At 50.8% G+C, this 16,755-nt stretch overlaps 1 protein-coding gene across 3 annotated transcripts in view; it reads right to left on the bottom strand.

The window, feature by feature from the left end:
• Positions 1 to 16,755, bottom strand: part of CACNA1E (calcium voltage-gated channel subunit alpha1 E) — a 330,655-nt gene that overhangs the window by 63,736 nt on the left and 250,164 nt on the right. For 2 of the 3 annotated variants that reach the window (XM_065936984.1, XM_065936985.1), the window contains exons 16-24: positions 16,308 to 16,425; positions 13,741 to 13,808; positions 11,949 to 12,046; positions 7,688 to 7,744; positions 5,856 to 6,515; positions 5,147 to 5,460; positions 2,353 to 2,512; positions 1,072 to 1,201; positions 125 to 184 (exon numbers count right to left, since the gene is read on the bottom strand). In XM_065936984.1, coding sequence (XP_065793056.1) covers positions 125 to 184; positions 1,072 to 1,201; positions 2,353 to 2,512; positions 5,147 to 5,460; positions 5,856 to 6,515; positions 7,688 to 7,744; positions 11,949 to 12,046; positions 13,741 to 13,808; positions 16,308 to 16,425 — 1,665 coding nt within the window. The remainder of the gene's footprint in view (positions 1 to 124; positions 185 to 1,071; positions 1,202 to 2,352; positions 2,513 to 5,146; positions 5,461 to 5,855; positions 6,516 to 7,687; positions 7,745 to 11,948; positions 12,047 to 13,740; positions 13,809 to 16,307; positions 16,426 to 16,755) is intronic. The other variant, XM_065936987.1, reaches the window with a different exon arrangement.

Genomic DNA, 16,755 nt, shown 5'->3' with positions numbered 1-16,755 from the left:
GAGGCCTTACTGAGGTTCTGTCATCGGCCAGGAGGTGACAGCCCTGGGGAAGGGCACTGTACTAGCAGCGCAGTCGGGTGACCCCTCCAGCCCCGGAGTCCAGGTGTGCTCTAGTGGCGCTTACCTTTATAACCATCTCAAAGGTGAACACGCCAGTGAACACATAGTCAAAATACCTCAGCACCTGCATGACACATAGTGGAGACCATCAGGCTACATACACTCCTCAAACACAGGCTCTCCTGCATGCCCACCCCGAGGCCCGCTCATTTTAACCTCAGAATAGGAGCTCGGAGTTATAACTGCTAACTGATGCAGGGAGAAGAGGAGTCAAGGATGCTGCTGGGGCCGCATGATCTGGTGGCCAGGCCTCGGCCTTTCCCTCCCTGTTAAGTGGTCAGAACTTAACATCTGGGGTGTGAATTGCCCCATAGATTTCTCCCCTGCTGGGATCTTTGTCAGTTCCAATCCTCCCCACCCCCTCATCCCTCCTGATATCCATCCTAGGCCTCCACAGGTTGTTTCAGCTCCCCATGTAGAGCTGCAGGGCCCCAACTGCCCCTAGGTCAGACTCCACATCCAACACATGGATGGCAGCAGTTGTGGTTGAGTCAATCAGTCGTGCTCAACGTATTGCAACTCCATGGAGTGTAGCCTGCCAGGCTCCTCCATCCATGGGATTTCCCAGGTAAGAATACTGGAGTGGGTTGCCATTTCCTGATCCAGGGGATCTTCCTGATCCAGGGATTGAACCTGCATCTTCTGCATGGCAGAATTCTTTACCACTAAGCCATCACGGAAGCCCCTTTCAAAGCCCTGGCTGGCTCTTGGGGTAAGGCCCCACTGCTGAGTCTAAAGGTAAGCAGTATGGTTCGGGAGTTAGGGTTGGGGTGGGGGCTGGTCTTGAAATGGTTCCTACTTTGCCCTGAGGAACAGGACTGGGCAATTTCTTAAGCCTGTCCCATCCTCCAGGAAGCTTCCTTAGTTCACTCTAATGTTGGAATGGTAGGCTCTGGGAGAGGGGAGTATCAGGGTACCGTGGAGGCTGGCAAAGAGCCCCCGTGCACGCACTTTGTTGCGCTCTGAGTTGGTCAGGACAGGGTCCTCGGCCGCCAGGGCGATGCTGCTGGCTGCGATCACCAGGAGGATGCACATCTCGAAGTAGCGCAGGTTCACGATGTAGTGGCAGGCCCTGCGGATCCTGTGGGCAGCGGACGAGCCCACTGAGCCGGCCCCGCTTCCCTCCCGCCCCATCCTTCCGCCCCACCCCCATACAATCAGCCTCCTCCAGACAGCCAGGCCCTGGCCAGAGGAAGCCGTGGGGAGAACAATTTAATTTCTCAGGCACCACCCTTGATTTAAAGCCCCACTGGGGGAAAGTAATCAGATTGGTTAGAGACTGCAGTATGCAAGCCAAGATACATTATCTGCATGCGCATCTGAGCCACCGTGGGGAGCAGCAGCCAGAATCAAAAGACACACGCTTGGGTGGCTACACATTGCCTTCCACTGTGCCTCAGGGTCTACTCCCCCACTGTACAGACTGGGGCAGAGCAAGAAAATCCTAAGAACCCAGAAACATAAAACAGACCTTGATTCTAAGATTCCTGATGAAAGCAGCAACTGGTTTTCCCAAGCTGCAGGTATTCTGATCAAAGTGACTATTTTATAAACTGACTGCATCCTGGCCTCGGTTGGCCAGACATCTCTTTGCTCAGGTTCCTTCCTTCCCAGGGCCATGCCAGAATACTGCCCACATGGTCACTGAAAGCCTTCTCGTCTTCCGAGACCCTGAAGCTGGTCTATGTATACATCTTGCTCACTTCCTGGGCCGAAGGCAGCTTCTCTTTCAACATCCCATCTTTCCTGAATCTAACCTTCCAGATTCTTCTGTGCCCACCTCATCTCACAGCTCTGACTCTGCCCTGAGGAACACACCCACTTCAAAACTGATGTGCAGGGCAGCCAATGGATGATCCAGTTATCCTAAGCTTCCTATTCTCAGCTCAGTCCACCTCTGGAATATTTGGTGACACAGCCCAAGTAGATGTCCTCCCTTCCCAACCTTCCCTGCAACCTACTAACCAAAGAATAGATGAAGGGTCCTTTCCTCTGACATTGCTCATGTTCTATCTTAAATGACTCTTTAGACTACGGGCACAGAGTTCAGAGGCTGCTCATTAATTCCATGACCCACCTCAACTAGTGAGCACCCTGAAGGTTTTATCTGGCCATATTCCACCAGGAAGGCTCAGGAGGACTTCATCCCTCCTTCCCATCCCCATGCCCTGGCTCAAATCTTGGCTCAAAACCTCCAGCACCAAAGGAAGGTGGCAATGAAGGGTGTCTTACGGGTTGGTGGTGCTGAAGATGAACATCGAGCTGTGAGGCACCATGGCTTTGCCTGTCTCACGCTTCTCCTTCTTCTGCTGCTTCTTCTCCACCTCCTCCTCATCCTCTCTGATCTCTGCCTCTTTCAAGGGACTGGCTTCTCCATCAGTCTTGTTGCTGACTGCAAGAAGAACATGTGGAGCTCTTCAAAAACCTTGCTACATGCAGAATGGTGCCCTTCCTTTTCCACTGGGGATGGGACGAGAAGGTGGGAGAGGGAGCTAGGTACCTGTGAACGTCAGGGTGTCTATTAAATTACAGAGTGAAGCCCAGGCTCTCTTCCTAGCCTTACCCCTGCCCTAATTTCAGGTGGGAGAGCCTTTTGTGCCATATAAATAACAATCCTGCTTCCCTAGGGAAAAGAGAATGGTTGTTTCTGTTGTAAAGTTTAGAAACTTACTTCTATCTAAAATCTGGCTTCTTTGTATATATTTACTTAGGGCATTCTTCACGTTGGTACACCTCAATGGCATATATTATTATTCCCCTTCTGCAGATGGGAAAACTGAAGTTCAGGGAATTCAAGGACCTTCCCTAAGGTCATACAGCTGGTGCTATGCTTATTGGCTCAGCCATGGAGGATTCCTTGTGACCCCATGGACTGTAGCCCACCAGACTCCTTGTCCACGGGGATTCTCCAGGCAAGAATACTAGAGTAGGTTGCCATGCCCTCTTCCAGGGGATCTTCCCGACCCAAGGATTGAACCCAGGTATCCCGCATTGCAGGTGAATTCTTTACCATCTGAGCCACCAGGGAAGCCCAAGAATAATGGAGCGGGTAGCCTGTCCCTTCTACGAGGGATCTTCCTAACTCAGGAATCGAACTGGGGTCTCCCACATTGCAGGCAGATTCTTTACCAGCTGAGCTACCAGGGAAGCCCCATACAGCTGGTATACATTCCCAATTCAAAATTCTATCTCCTTTCAATGAAACCACACTGCAATGGAAGATTTTAAGAAGCCATGACTCTGTCTGTGGCTGCCCTTCTGGCTGTTCTTGTTCCAGTCCTGATTGATACAGAAATGAGAATGCAATATTCATGACTTCTCCCAGGATCGAGAGGATGAAGAAGCAGAGACCAAGAGGGGTTGCTGGGCCTCTACTCTATTTCCACCTGGAAGGCCCAGTGCGGGGTGAGTGGCAGAGGATGAGGCCATCAGAGCGGGCAGGGGCACCTCTCCCACATTCCCATTCAGCGAACAGTTCTGCCCTGGAGCCTTGTGTAAGTAGCAAACCTCCAAAGTCCTGACCCCTTCCAGGTCCTTCCAAAAGGCAAGTCATCCAAAGCGTCCAAAACCCCTCTGATAACACTCTTACCTACAACCAAGGTCAGGGACTAGCCCCAGAATGAGAACAGAAGAGGGTCAAACTTTCTTAACACTGTGTCTCAAAAGAGTGTGTGTCAGTTGCTCAGTCGTGTCCGACTCTTTGTGACCCCATGGACTGTAGCCCGCCAGGCTCCTCTGTCCATGGAATTCTGCAGGCAAGAATACTGGAGTGGGCTGCCATCCCCTACTCCAGGGGATCTTCTCGACCCGGGGATGGAACCCAGGTCTCCTGCATTGCAGGCAGATTCTTCCCTGAGCCACCAGAAGCCCAACCCTCTTTTATGAGACACACTACTACGACCCTCATAAAAGAGGGTCCAAAAACACTTTCTTATTAGAGCACAAAATTAAACGAGACAGCAGGGGTTACTGGACATGGGAGATTATAAAGTAGTACTAGCATTCTGAAGAGTACTTTGAGATGTATTTCACTTTGAGAAGGTGAAGAAATGGAGACAGAGCAGTGAAAGAAAGAAAAATAGGGAAAGAGGACTGTTTCGTGAAAAGAATAGAAATATGGGGGGAAAAAGCAAGAGTGGAATCCTGTGGTCACAATTCAGTGCTAAGCGAACAGATGGTGGTGGGGTTATGTAGAGATGGGCGTGGGGTCAGGCACGGATGGGTATGGGGTAAGTGCTTTGGGGATGTGTTTCCCTTTAAGGCCTCACAGATGAATATCCACCACCTCCAGGAACTGTGAGAGAAAGTGTGACTAAAAGCTCCTAGGAGAAAGACAGTCAATAAGAGTAAAAGATTCAAGAAATGTTAGCACAGAGGAAGGTCTCAGAGGTCATCTCATTCAACGCTCTCACTTCACAGATGATAAACTGAGGCCTCAAGACAGACAGGGTTTTTGGAGGCCACAATGCTGAGCAGAACCAGGGCCAACGTGGGCCCGCCTGCCAGCAGTGGTCCCCTAACTTTTCAGCTGGCTGAGCACCTGGGGGAGGGGCAGCCCAGAGAATATGCCACCAGATATCCACAAAATAAATTAAGTAGCTGAATAGACAAAGGGGTACAGAATCATATGTGAACTCTCTGAAGACTCTAGGGGGGCCACGGGCTGAACGACATTTTATGGGTAAAACTTAAGAGTGAGAAAATTCTAGCTTAGTTCTCTTGCTGCTGTCGCTAAGTCGCTTCAGTCGTGTCTGACTCTGTGCGACCCCACAGACAACAACCCACCAGGCTCCCCCATCCCTGGGATCCTCCAGGCAAGAATACTGGAGTGGGTTGCCATTTCCTTCTCCAAGTTCTCTTGCAAACGGGGCTAAAACTGCTGCTATTCTTTCATATGTTGAAGAAGGAGCCCATCCCACTGGTGGGGTTTTCCTTGCAGCTTTCCCAGGACGGTTCCAGAACCATGCCTCCGCCGGCCCTGGGGGGTGTGGGTGGTGTGGGGGAAGGGGACGGGCCGTGTCCTCACTGTGCACCACGGTTGAGTCCACCACGGGGCCCACGTCGGGGATGGTGACAGTGACGCTGGTGCTCTCGGTGGTGGCCTTGTCCGTGTTGGCCGTGACGCAGGAGAGGTCTGGCTCGCTCTGGCTGACCCGGCCCATGTCCAGCTGCACGTCCCCCAGCAGAGCCTGCTCACTGCTGCCCTCCGGCTCCTGCTCCTGCGTCAGGGCCACGTCTTTCCCCACTTCCAGCTCTGGCTGGGGCGGGACAAGGGGTGTGTCGGCCTCATCCAGGGCTCCTGCCAGCCCGGAGCCTCTGGGCACCATCAGACTGTTGGTCCTGTGAAGACAGAGGAGAAGACAGCTGCTGCTCACATCAGGAAGCGATTCTGAAACGGCTGCTGTGCCTGGCGAGAGGGAAAGGTGAGGGAAGTCACATGGCCCTGCCGGAGAGCACATGGCACCCGCCGTCTGCCCCCTCACCAGGCAGAGGAGCTGAGGCCCACCGGGGTGGCATCCATCAGCTCACTCCTGCCCATCACGCCCTCCCCACTCCAATAGGAGATGCCCTGGTTTCCAGGGGAACAGATCTCACTGCTATTGTATTGACACATACCTCGCAAAAGGTGCATTATACAAAAGGGGAAGCTGAGGTCCAGAAAGGCGTACGCTGAAGAACAACCCCTAACGAGGGCCGCACTACCTGTCTCCAGGGCGCTCCTATGGCGCATTTACCTCCGTAAGTCCTGGGATCGCTCTCGCTCTTCCTCCTGGATCATGGGTTCTTTGCCCCCGTGGCCGGCCCTGGGCTCGCGGTCCCTCTCCCCCTCGCCGGGCACAGCTTCGTCCAGACTCCGCTCCTGGCTGGCGGACCTGCTCCTGGAGGTGGAGGAGGGCTCCCTGCCCTCGGTCCTGACGCGGCGGTGCCGGCTGCGCCGCTGGCTCTGCCTGTGCCGGGCCCGCTCCTCGAAGGTCACCACCGCCTCCCCGCTGCCCGCCTCCGGCTGGGTCGGGTCACAGTTCCCGTGACAGGGCCGGGCCAGCCAGGGCGGCTCCCGTTTGCCCAGGGCCAGGGGGCTCCTCTGGCTGTCCAGGGCGCTCGCCAGGTCCCCGCTGTCCCCCTTGAGGGACCCCCCGCGGCTGGCTCGCTCTTCCTCACACTTCTCCAGCCCCAGGCCCAGGGCGAGCCCCTCGATGGGCCGGGGTCTCCGGTAGAGGCTGGGATGCGCGTTGAGCGGGTTGAGGGGGCTCAGCGGATTGAGGGGGTTGAGGGGGTTCATGGGCGGGGCCTCCTCCTTGTTGAGGGCCTCCTGGCTGGACATCTGCATGTGCCTCCTCAGCTGGCTGGTTCGCTGCTCCCACACGGACATGTGATGCCGGCGCCTCCGCTCCCTCCTGGTAAGGGGGAGAAGGCGAGGCCAAGGTCAGAACTGCTGGCCAAGGGCCGGGGAGGGTGGCCACAGGGGCCCAGACCAGCCCGCGGCGGCCAGGGCACGGGGTCGGGGGGAAACACATGATGGGGGAGCAAATGGGAGAGCCCAGGACCTGCAGACAGGAAGCACAGAAAAATGCGAGGGGCAGAGTGGGTGGTTGGACTGGTGCCCCCCAGTTTTGTGGGGTCTCCCGCTCTGATCCCTGCCCTGAAGTAGCTGAGGCAGGGTGGGGGCAGCCCAGGACCGAGTCCCAGTGGCCAGGACCTGCAGACAGTGGTACGAAGGTTGCCAGGTCTTCACTCCCCGCTCCCCTTTGCTTTCAGGGCATCAACCTGTACTCGCTCTGTGCGCGCCAATGGCCCTTAGTTCAAGGTCAGAGGCCTTTCTTCCTCCTGCTCTCCCTTTTTCCGTTTCCCATGCCAGCCTGGGAGAGCCAGGGCTGAGAAGTTCAAGGGCAGGTCCTACTAAAGGGAGATTGACGACAGCAGGGAGCAGACCCAAGTTGCAAAAAGTTTGGGCATGACCCTCGTGGTGATGCGGTGAGGTCTCTTCCACAACCACTGATAAAATCCAAGAGACTCTATGTCCAGGGACCATGAGCGGCTCATACTCAAAACCACCGCTGAACAGTTCAGTTTGGAGGCCTAGCTGACCATTCACGTGGCAGCAAGAAACACAAACACAGGGTGGGCGTCCACGGGTGGTGGAGGGTGGACGCCTACACCTGCACCCCCAGGCGCCCATGGGTGCACCTCTAGAGCCTGTGCAGGGGACGCTCACAGGTGCCCATGTGCATCCTCACTGGGGCCCACACGAACTGTCCACAAGTGCCCGCATGAAAGGCACCCCACTGGCACAAACAACCCACGCCGACACATGTCCACTCACAGGCCACACGGAAGAGCAAACTACACACAGGGTCACATACCTGAGACGCACACCGAGAAAGGCACATGGTGAAAGGTGCGGAGGGGCAGATCCACAAACCATGTGCACGGAACGCACACGCACACGCCACGGCCCACGCGGACACGTGCACGCCCGGTGCCACTCTGTCCCCGGCAAGGACAAAGACACGGTGTCCCCGCACCCACACGTAACCACTCACAAACACGCAGACCGGCGCACACATACAGGTGGCTGCTGCGTGGCTCCCACATCGACATGTGGTGTCTTCTCCTCCTGTCTCTTCTGGGGAAGAAAAACGGACAGGTTCAGTTCACCCCCACCTCTAGGACCCGCCAGCCCCTCGGCCACCAGCCGATCTCCAGGGAGAGGCACAGAATCCCCTAGGTGCCTGCTGCCCTCTGTACACGCCCAACCGTCAACTCTCCACGGGACTGGCCTTGGTGCCTTGCTGAGTGCAAACACACGGACCAAATAGATTGACGCGAACATGCAGCACACACAGGGTTTATCAATTCATAGACACTTTGGACGCTCAGTCATCAAGCCCTGCTGGCACTCAGGTTTCACCTAAGTGTCCTTCAGAGACCTATTCTGGCAACCCTGTAAACTTGGATGAAGTTCATTTCCCCCTGTTCATATCTAGGATATTCACAAAGGCATGACTCCCCAGATCATCCCTCCCATCTTACACAACATGCAGGGAACAAATGCTCTAGCGTGCACACCATCGGCCCATGGCCAAAGGCAGGGCCACCGCTGTATCGGCTGCCATCCGCATACCTCAGCATGTGAGTGGTGACCCCCGCACATGTGCACCGTGGTGGCCCTGGCTGAAGGCCTTGAACACTGTCTATTCAGCTGGGTAAAGCAAGTATTACCCTTCCTGGCCTTGCGCAGGGAAAAATCTCTTCTACATACACGCATATGCTATGTCCTTTCGACCACAAGGTCAATGGAAGGCCAATAGTCGGGTGAGGGCATCACCCACAAAGGCAAACAGGAAAAATGAAGCTGTCAGCGCAGGGTCAGTGCTCAGTTGGAGAAAGACGTGCCTGGGACACTTGTGGAATGAGCCTGCCCCGGTTCCTGGGGTGACAAACCCAGTCTGGCCCAACGGACCCTGCCTGGACCTGGGAGGTTGGCAAATGTGGCTCCTTCCCTGATGAAATGGACATCCACCCATGGAAAACATGCAGGGAAACTAGTGCCGCTCAACCGCCACGTCCACATCTGCAGAGCAGCCTGGTCCACGGTGGGCAGGGGGAACAGGGGCAGCTGGTCTGAGTCCAGAAAGGCGCAGGGTACAGGAGCACCCCTGGGATGCATGTGGCCAAGACTGGAGATGCCTGTGACTAGGTCCCCAGCACCCCTCAGCACTGGTGGCTGCCATGCACGTGGGGCAGCCATGCCAAGAGGCATGGGGGCACAGAGAAAGAGGCACACACTCTAGACAGGCAGCATGCACGCCCACCAGGAAAAGTACTTTCCACCAGCTATGCAGTGATACCCATGCAGTGATAGCTCTGCAGCTATGCAGGAGACCTGGATTTGATCCCTGGGTCAGGAAGATGCCCTGGAGAAGGAAATGGCAACCCACTCCAGTCTTCTTGCCTGGAGAATTCCATGGATAGATGACCCTGGCAGGCTACAGTTCATGGAGTCGCAAAGAGTTGGACATGACTGATCGATTAACACTTACACCAGCTACTTGCAAATTCTCAAGTCGTCACACACTGGCCCTCCAGAAGCACATGTGGAAGAGAGTAAATACGTGGAAGAATTCTCGCATGCTCACAAGTGTGTGCGTACACATAAACACGCACACAGAGGCCAGGCCAAAGAGAAAACCAAACTCTCATTTTCACACAAATCAGATCCACACTTCAAACTTCACTTCTCCACTTGCACGTACAAAGATCCAGATTCACATCCTATCACAACCATTAGCACATCTTCAACATTCCTACAATCACACAGAGAAGCACCTCCTCAATTCACACACATGTGACCTCACACACACTCAGCAAGGATCATGTGGACCAGGACGGGTGGCTGGTATTCTTCATTCCAAAGATGGAGAAAGAGGGACTCTGAGATGCTAAGAGGTTCTCACTCTAAAGTCACAGCACTGAGGGACAGAGCTATGTCTAGCCCTGAGATTTTTTGTTTGTAATAATGTCCTAGCTGCCACATTCGCACTCAGTAATACTATAGTCCGGAAGTCAGGGGTCTTGGCCTGCCTGTTCAAACACACTCTGTTCAGCCAGCAGCACACCCATCACCCCCAAAGCCTGGGATGATTACAGCGTTCCTCCCGCCTCACTGTGCCCGGATACACACACAGCTCACTCCCTACGGCCTTGTGCCTACCAGATCTCATTCATTCTTTCATTCCATAAATAGTGAGCTTCCACTCTGGGCCAAGCATCCTTCTCCCTCATATCTCCAAACCCACTCCTCCCCCAGGTTTCCTCATCTCAGGAAATAGAACCACCCACTCCTAAAGTGGCAGCCAGCTCCACCCACCAGCATGTTTGGATACCTGTGTGTATTTATTTTTAGCCCAAATTCATAAGTGTAAGGAAAGTGGGGTAGAAACTGCTCGAGGCTCAGAGAAAATTCTAGGGAGGAAGGAGTCGTTTCATCTTTAACGATCGTTAAAGAATTTTGGAGTGAGTTTTTTTATTCTCATTCACAGAGGAGGGGCCCAGAGGCCAGGCCTTCCTTCAGTTTTGAAAGGTGAGAACAAGAGGACAGCCATGCAGGGGAGGGGGCCCCCACACATAAGTCTGGAATGTCCCTATAAGGCGAGGCTGAGGACATTGAGAGTCCTTCACATGAGCTCTGGGAAGGGAAGGGCTCCTTGCTGATCAGTTTCAAGTTAACAGACGACAGGGTCTGGACACAGGTCCAGCTGGCCAGAGGCCTCAGACCCTCCCCAGGAATATCCCAGGGCCCCTCACACAGTCCTCATGCAGGCCCAGAAGGCCCAACAGGAATTCAGGGTTCTGTGGTCACTTCTCAGCCTCTCCCCCAAAGCCCTCCCCCAGTGCCACACAGAGGTCAGCCGCCCAAAGGGCCCCACGGTCTGCTAGTTCCACCAGCAGCCACCAGGGCCAGGCTGGATCCTCAGAGAGAGTCTACACTGGCTGCTCTAATATATCACCCCCCATTCTCTCTCTAATCCACTCCAAATGGATTTTGTTCCCACTGGGCCACTTAAACGGCTCTCGTGAAGTTCACTAACAGTGTTCATTTTGCCAAATTCAATGCTCCCTTTCATGTTCTCATTTTACGTGATCTGTCAGTAGTCCTGAACTCCTCTATCCACCTCCTCCTGCCAGAAGTGTGTTCTCCACGTCTCCAGAACACCCTGCTCACCTCATGGGTTTCTCTTTGAACACGGGGTGCTCTCTGGCCTCTGGCCTCAGCCTCTTAGCCCAGCTCTCCCTGGGTCATCTCTCCTGGGATGACAGCCTAAATGCCATCCAAATGCAAATGCTCCCCCCAATCCTTATTTCTAAGGATTAGAATCCTGACTTCTGAGCTTCAGATTCATGTGGCCAACAGCCCATTCAGCATCTTCACTTGTTTGTTTTATATGCATCTCAAATTTAATGCCATCAAAAGGAACATTGGATTTCCACCATCTTCAGGTGAGCCTCTACCTCTCCAGGCATCAAACCTTAAAACCTGGGAGAAATGTTTGTTTCTCCTTTTTTTTTCCCCATCTCCACTTCCATCACATTTATTCCATCAGCTCATCCTATTGGTTCTCCCAAATACAGCCTGAATGAGATGAATTCTCATCTCCTCTATTGCTACTATCATGGTCTAAACCACCACCAACTCTCACTGCTTTACTCTAAGAGCCAATCTCTGTCTTCCTGCCTCCAGCCTGGGCCCCTTCAGTCCATTCATCACAGAGCAAAGTGACCTTTTCAAGTATAAATCAAATCCTACCCAAACTTCTCCTCTAGACCCTCCTACAGTTGTAATCAGAACAAAAGCAAAGTCCTTCACTTGAGCCTTTAGAACCTCCCCGGCCATACCTCCTTCTCTTTCCTCTTGCTCCCTCCACACCAGCCATACCGGGGCCTTGCTGGGAATGCTCCATCTTCATAACGTCACACTACCATCTTCTACACATTTAGGTCTCTGCTTAAACATCCTCTCTTCAGAGAACTCCTCCCAAATTGCCCAAAGGTACTGTACTCAATTCCTATTCCTCTGCCTTAGTACCCTGTTTTACTTATTTTATAGATGTTCTATCTAAAATTATTTCTGTGCATTTATCAGCTATCTTGCTCACTGAAATAAAAGTTATGTGAAAAAAGAGCCCCTGGCCCTGTCTTGCTCAGTAATGTATTCACAGGATGCTTCCTGGCACAGAGCAGGCTCCCTCCAAGGGTCAACAGCTGTGGAACTGAGTACTGGGCTGTCGACACAGGAGCCCGGGGTCTGTGACGTGGGGATAGCGACTCACTCGATGGAAGGCATGTTGGGTGCAGACATCGGGCTGACCTCCTTGGCCTTCTGCAGAGCATGCTTCTGGTTGAAGGCCTCCTCTTCTTCCTGTTCATCCTAGACACAAAGTAGAGATGGCGTTGTCTGGGATCCCCATGAAGGAGAGTAGCTTCCTCGGCCCTGCCCAGAAGGGCCGAGGGAGCTTCTGGAGACCTGGAGAAGCGAGGAAAGCAGAGCAAGAGGTAAAACAGGCAGAGTGAGGTCAGGTTGCTCACAGACCTCCAGCAACTAGCAGTGAGGCCTCCTGAGACAGCAGCCTCCACAGCCCTGGCACGGCCAGCTGTTCTGGCCCCCATCCTCCCCCACAGGCTCCCTATGTTGCCTCAGGAGAGACTTAAGGTCTACCCCAAACCCGAGCCCTTGGTGGAGGTGGCCAGGGCTATAGAGGTCAGAGGCCAGAGCTGACACTTCTTGGATGTTCTGCAGTGTCTGGAAGTGATAGAGAAGGACCTTCCAGGCAGAGACCCTGAGATGAGCACCACGATCCTCATCATAACCTCTTCCCTACACAGCTAAATGACCCCCACCCTGGTGCTCGGGCAGGGACCTCGGCCCCTCACCCACACTCCAGCTTATAAATGTCTTTCTATGTGACAATACCAAGGAAACCCAGTTCAGGTAAAATGACTACAGCTACTAAGAATACATACATCTTCAAAGATTGCTCTGGTTTTTACACATGTCCTTTTGCCTGACCCTTGCTGTCCTCCTGAGAGGTATGCAGGGCAGATATAACATTCCCTTTTATACAGATGAAGGAAGCAACATTAATAGAGACCAGGGGTCAAGTCTAAGCTAAAAGGGCCAGTAAGTGACAGATGTATAACTCACAGCTGGTTTTTACACACGTCCATTTGCTTGATCCTTGCTGTCCTCCTGAGAGGTATGCAAGGTAGAATATAGCATTCCCTTTTTTACAGATGAAGGAAGCAACATTAATAGAGACCAGGGGTCAAGTCTAAGCTAAAAGGGCCAGTAAGTGACAGATGTGCGACTCACAGCCAGCTTTTCAGCTACTACAGCTTATCCTGTCTGCAGGTAAGAAGATCCTTGAGAATGCAGAGAAGAGCAGGTAACTCTCAAGGAATACATGGAAAAAGCTCATAAACATCACCAGGATGCTATGGATTTTGCCTTAAAATAAATACGTATTATGCGGGGAGAAGGTTTCACTCATCTCCTTAAACAATCCCACTGCCATTGTATTGCCTCTACCCCTGAAGACATGACTCAGAGGAAAGAAAGGAATTGTTCTTTGAGAAATATGGTGTCTGACTTCTTTGAAACTCATGGAAACTTCCCCCAGGATGAAGTGAGCACTGGAATACCCCAATAGCCACAATCCTGGACCCTCTAACCCTCAAACTCAGAAGGGTGAAGGCACATGATTGAGGTTACACAGTCACAGGTCACAGCAGACGAGGTGGAACTTAAATCCAAGACTCTGGTAGTTTCTCTATTTTCCAAGTCACAAGCCTGCAGAGGCTATCTTTGAGAGTCTGCAGTGACTAAGTGATCATCTTCAATATCCAATGAGAGACCCCATTTGGTCCAAGGCTCCACTAACTCAGTGAAAGTGAACCAGGCTCCCTTCATGGACAAGTGTAGCTCTCCAGGTATCCACGAACTCCCAGAAGGGGCCTTCCCTGCAGGCCTAAGCCAGGCAGTGCAGGCTTCTGGAGGCAACTCCAAAGCCTAGTGGGCACCCAATGGCCCAGAGAACCATTGGATCCCTGGAGAACAAGGCTCACCTTGGTCAGCTCCTGGGCGTTGGCCAGGTTGTCCACAGCGATGGCCAAGAACACATTCAGCAGTGTGTCTGGGGCAATGAGTTAAGGATGGGCAAGTAAGAAAAGTAAAAGGAACCCCAGCAAGGCTGAGAAGGCATCTCCATGCCTTTCCTTTCTGCTACACCAGCAGGGACAGAGTCACCCCAAAGAGTCACTTAAGGAGGGACTGTAGGGGGAGGGAAAGAGATATTATGCAGCTCTGTTTGAAGGAGAATACGTCTTCTCTCCTTCCACATATCATCTCTTTGTACCAGATAAAGAAATATACCTGAACCAAACCCCCTAGGGGAGGGGGAGATGGAGGGAGGAGGCCTTTGCACAGCTACAGCCTCTAATTACAGCAACATCAAATAGAGAACCACTGAACAACAAGACAGGTAGGGAACAAGAGGTAGGAGTTCATCTCTCCTTTCCAGGAAGCTGGAATTGAAGCCCATCTAGATCAGTTATGCTAGTCTGACCTTAAAGATGAAAAAAAAAAAAAATGAGATTCTACAGACTCATTACTATCTCTCAGTAATGGGATGCTAACATTTCTCAATCTTCTTGTCCTGGGAGGCTCCCATATTTCATTTAACAAAATGTCTCAGGGCACACAAGATCATTATGGAACCCATTTCTATTCCACACTCTAACCTCAGAAGTCCCAATTTTCCAATTATCCTCAAGGCTCATGTGTTATGGAACACACATCTGTTTTAGCACAAAAGTCCAGGTCTGACTACCCTCAGAGTAACAGGAAAATTAAGGTGCCGCTATTAAGGCAAACTGGCCTTCCATTTCTGTGACTCACTGCCTAGCTTTCTTTATATGGGTTTCTTGTGTTTGTTTATAGTCTGCTCTGGCCCTTAGAAGTTTTCAGAGCAGAAAACTTAAAGGAACATCTATGCTCTGTGAGACTATGGAAAAGGCAAAAATACATCTGCAACACATGGCTGTCCCGTTTTCACTCGAGTGATCTCAATTCAAGACAAGTCCCACTTGCCCAAAACATCATGTAAAACTTTCTGGTCTGTGGAATATTCAAGTAAACTATCTCATTTTACTATTTACAACTAACAAACAACATAGATATTGTTTCCTCTTTTCAGATGTGAAAACTAGAAGCTCAGAGAGGTTAAGTGACTTTCCCTAGGCCACACAGCTGGTAAGCAGAGCTGCTGGGATTAAAACCTCAATCTTCCTTGTCTAGATCCCAAGACTAGTCATGGGTTTGGGAATTAAATGCACTTATTTTCTAGTCTCCCATTATAATTTAGTAATTGATTTTTATCAACTTATTTCCTCTAAGATTTGTAAGGTAAGGATTAGATGAAATGATGCCTGAAAACCGTTTAGTATGAGGTCTTATGAATAGCACAAGTATGATAAATGCTAGCTATGCTCAGCAGTATTAGCATTAATCACAATACTAATATTTTTGAGAACTTATTAGGTGGAAGGCTCTGTTCTCTGTTAACACAGAGAACTAACATATGATCCAGAAATCCCACTCCTGGACATATATCTGGAGAAAACCATAATCTGAAACGAATACATGCACCCTAATGTTCACTGCAGCACTATTTACAATAACCAAGACATGGAAGCAACCTAAACGTCCATCAACAGATGAATGGATAAAGAAGATATGGGATATTTAAACAGTGGAATATTAGTCAGCCATAAAAAATAATGAACTAATGATGTGCAGCAATGTGGACAGACCTACAGAATATCATCCTAAGTGAAGTAAGCCAGACAAAGGCAAATATCCTATGATATCACCTATATGTGGAATCATAAAAAAAATAAGATACAAATGAAGTTATATACAGAATAAAAATAGACCCACGGACATAGAAAACAAACTTATGGTTACTACTATTAAAAAGGAAAGAGGCGAAGGGATAAATTAGGAGTTTGGGATTAACATACACCCATTACTATAAATAAAACAGAAAACCGACAAAGACCTACTGTATAGCACCCGCAACTATACTTGATATTTTGTAATAACCTATAAAGGAAGAATCTGAAAAAGTATATATATATACACACATATATATATACGCATGTATGTATAACTGAAACATTTTTCTGTATATCTAAAATTAATACAACATTGTAAATCTACTATACTTAAACAAAAATAAATGTTTTAGTAAAAGAAAACATATAATTCATTAATATTATAACCCGGTTATTACTATTTCAGCCTATAATGATCTCTGTCCTCTCTTATTTTCCCCAGTTCATAGTCCCTCCAAACATTCACTATAACAGACTCATATGATTTTATCTGTGATGATAATCTGATAACCTGGATGTTATGATATCCGATAACTGGGATGATACTCTATCTTACTTATACTCATCTTCTTTTACCCAGATAGCAAATGTTCCTTAAGAGCGGGATCCCTGTTTCTCTTAGTACAGCTAACACTGTCTACCCCATTGCTACCTGCCCTCTGCTATCACCAGCATCACGACCACCTCCTCCTCCTCACATGCTGGTCAAGGCCAGAGCAGCATTTTAAAAAGGATACAGTTTCCAAACAAGGTGAGCACAATGAAATAGATAGCAGACCACATGCCCGAGCTGACCCCGCCCTGGGAGCGGATCCCGTTGTACATCACCTCATTCCAGTCCTCACCCGTCAGGATCTACACAAAGGACATAACAGGCTAATCAGAGACCTGGGCTGGATGAGAAAACGGGGTCAGTGGAAAGGGGAAAATTCTGAGTCTGGGTCTTTTCCATTTACCCTCTTGTCAGGGAGAAAAAAATGTCACACCCATGAATAATCAACTGCCTTCTGATGTGTAAGAGAATTTTAGCCATTGAAAATGGAAGAAGAATATCAAAAGGAAAAGTTCTATTCCTCAAAACATAGAATCTCCGGTCTCCCATCCCACACCCCAGCTTTGTCAAGCCTACGGGAACCACACAGATCAGGTGGTCCAGGCACTGATGGATTATTTTCTGGAGCTGCC

Source organism: Muntiacus reevesi, chromosome 5 (assembly GCF_963930625.1).
Source record: "Muntiacus reevesi chromosome 5, mMunRee1.1, whole genome shotgun sequence".
NCBI classification, from domain to species: Eukaryota; Metazoa; Chordata; class Mammalia; order Artiodactyla; family Cervidae; genus Muntiacus; species Muntiacus reevesi.
This window is presented reverse-complemented; position numbering and strand designations above follow the sequence as displayed.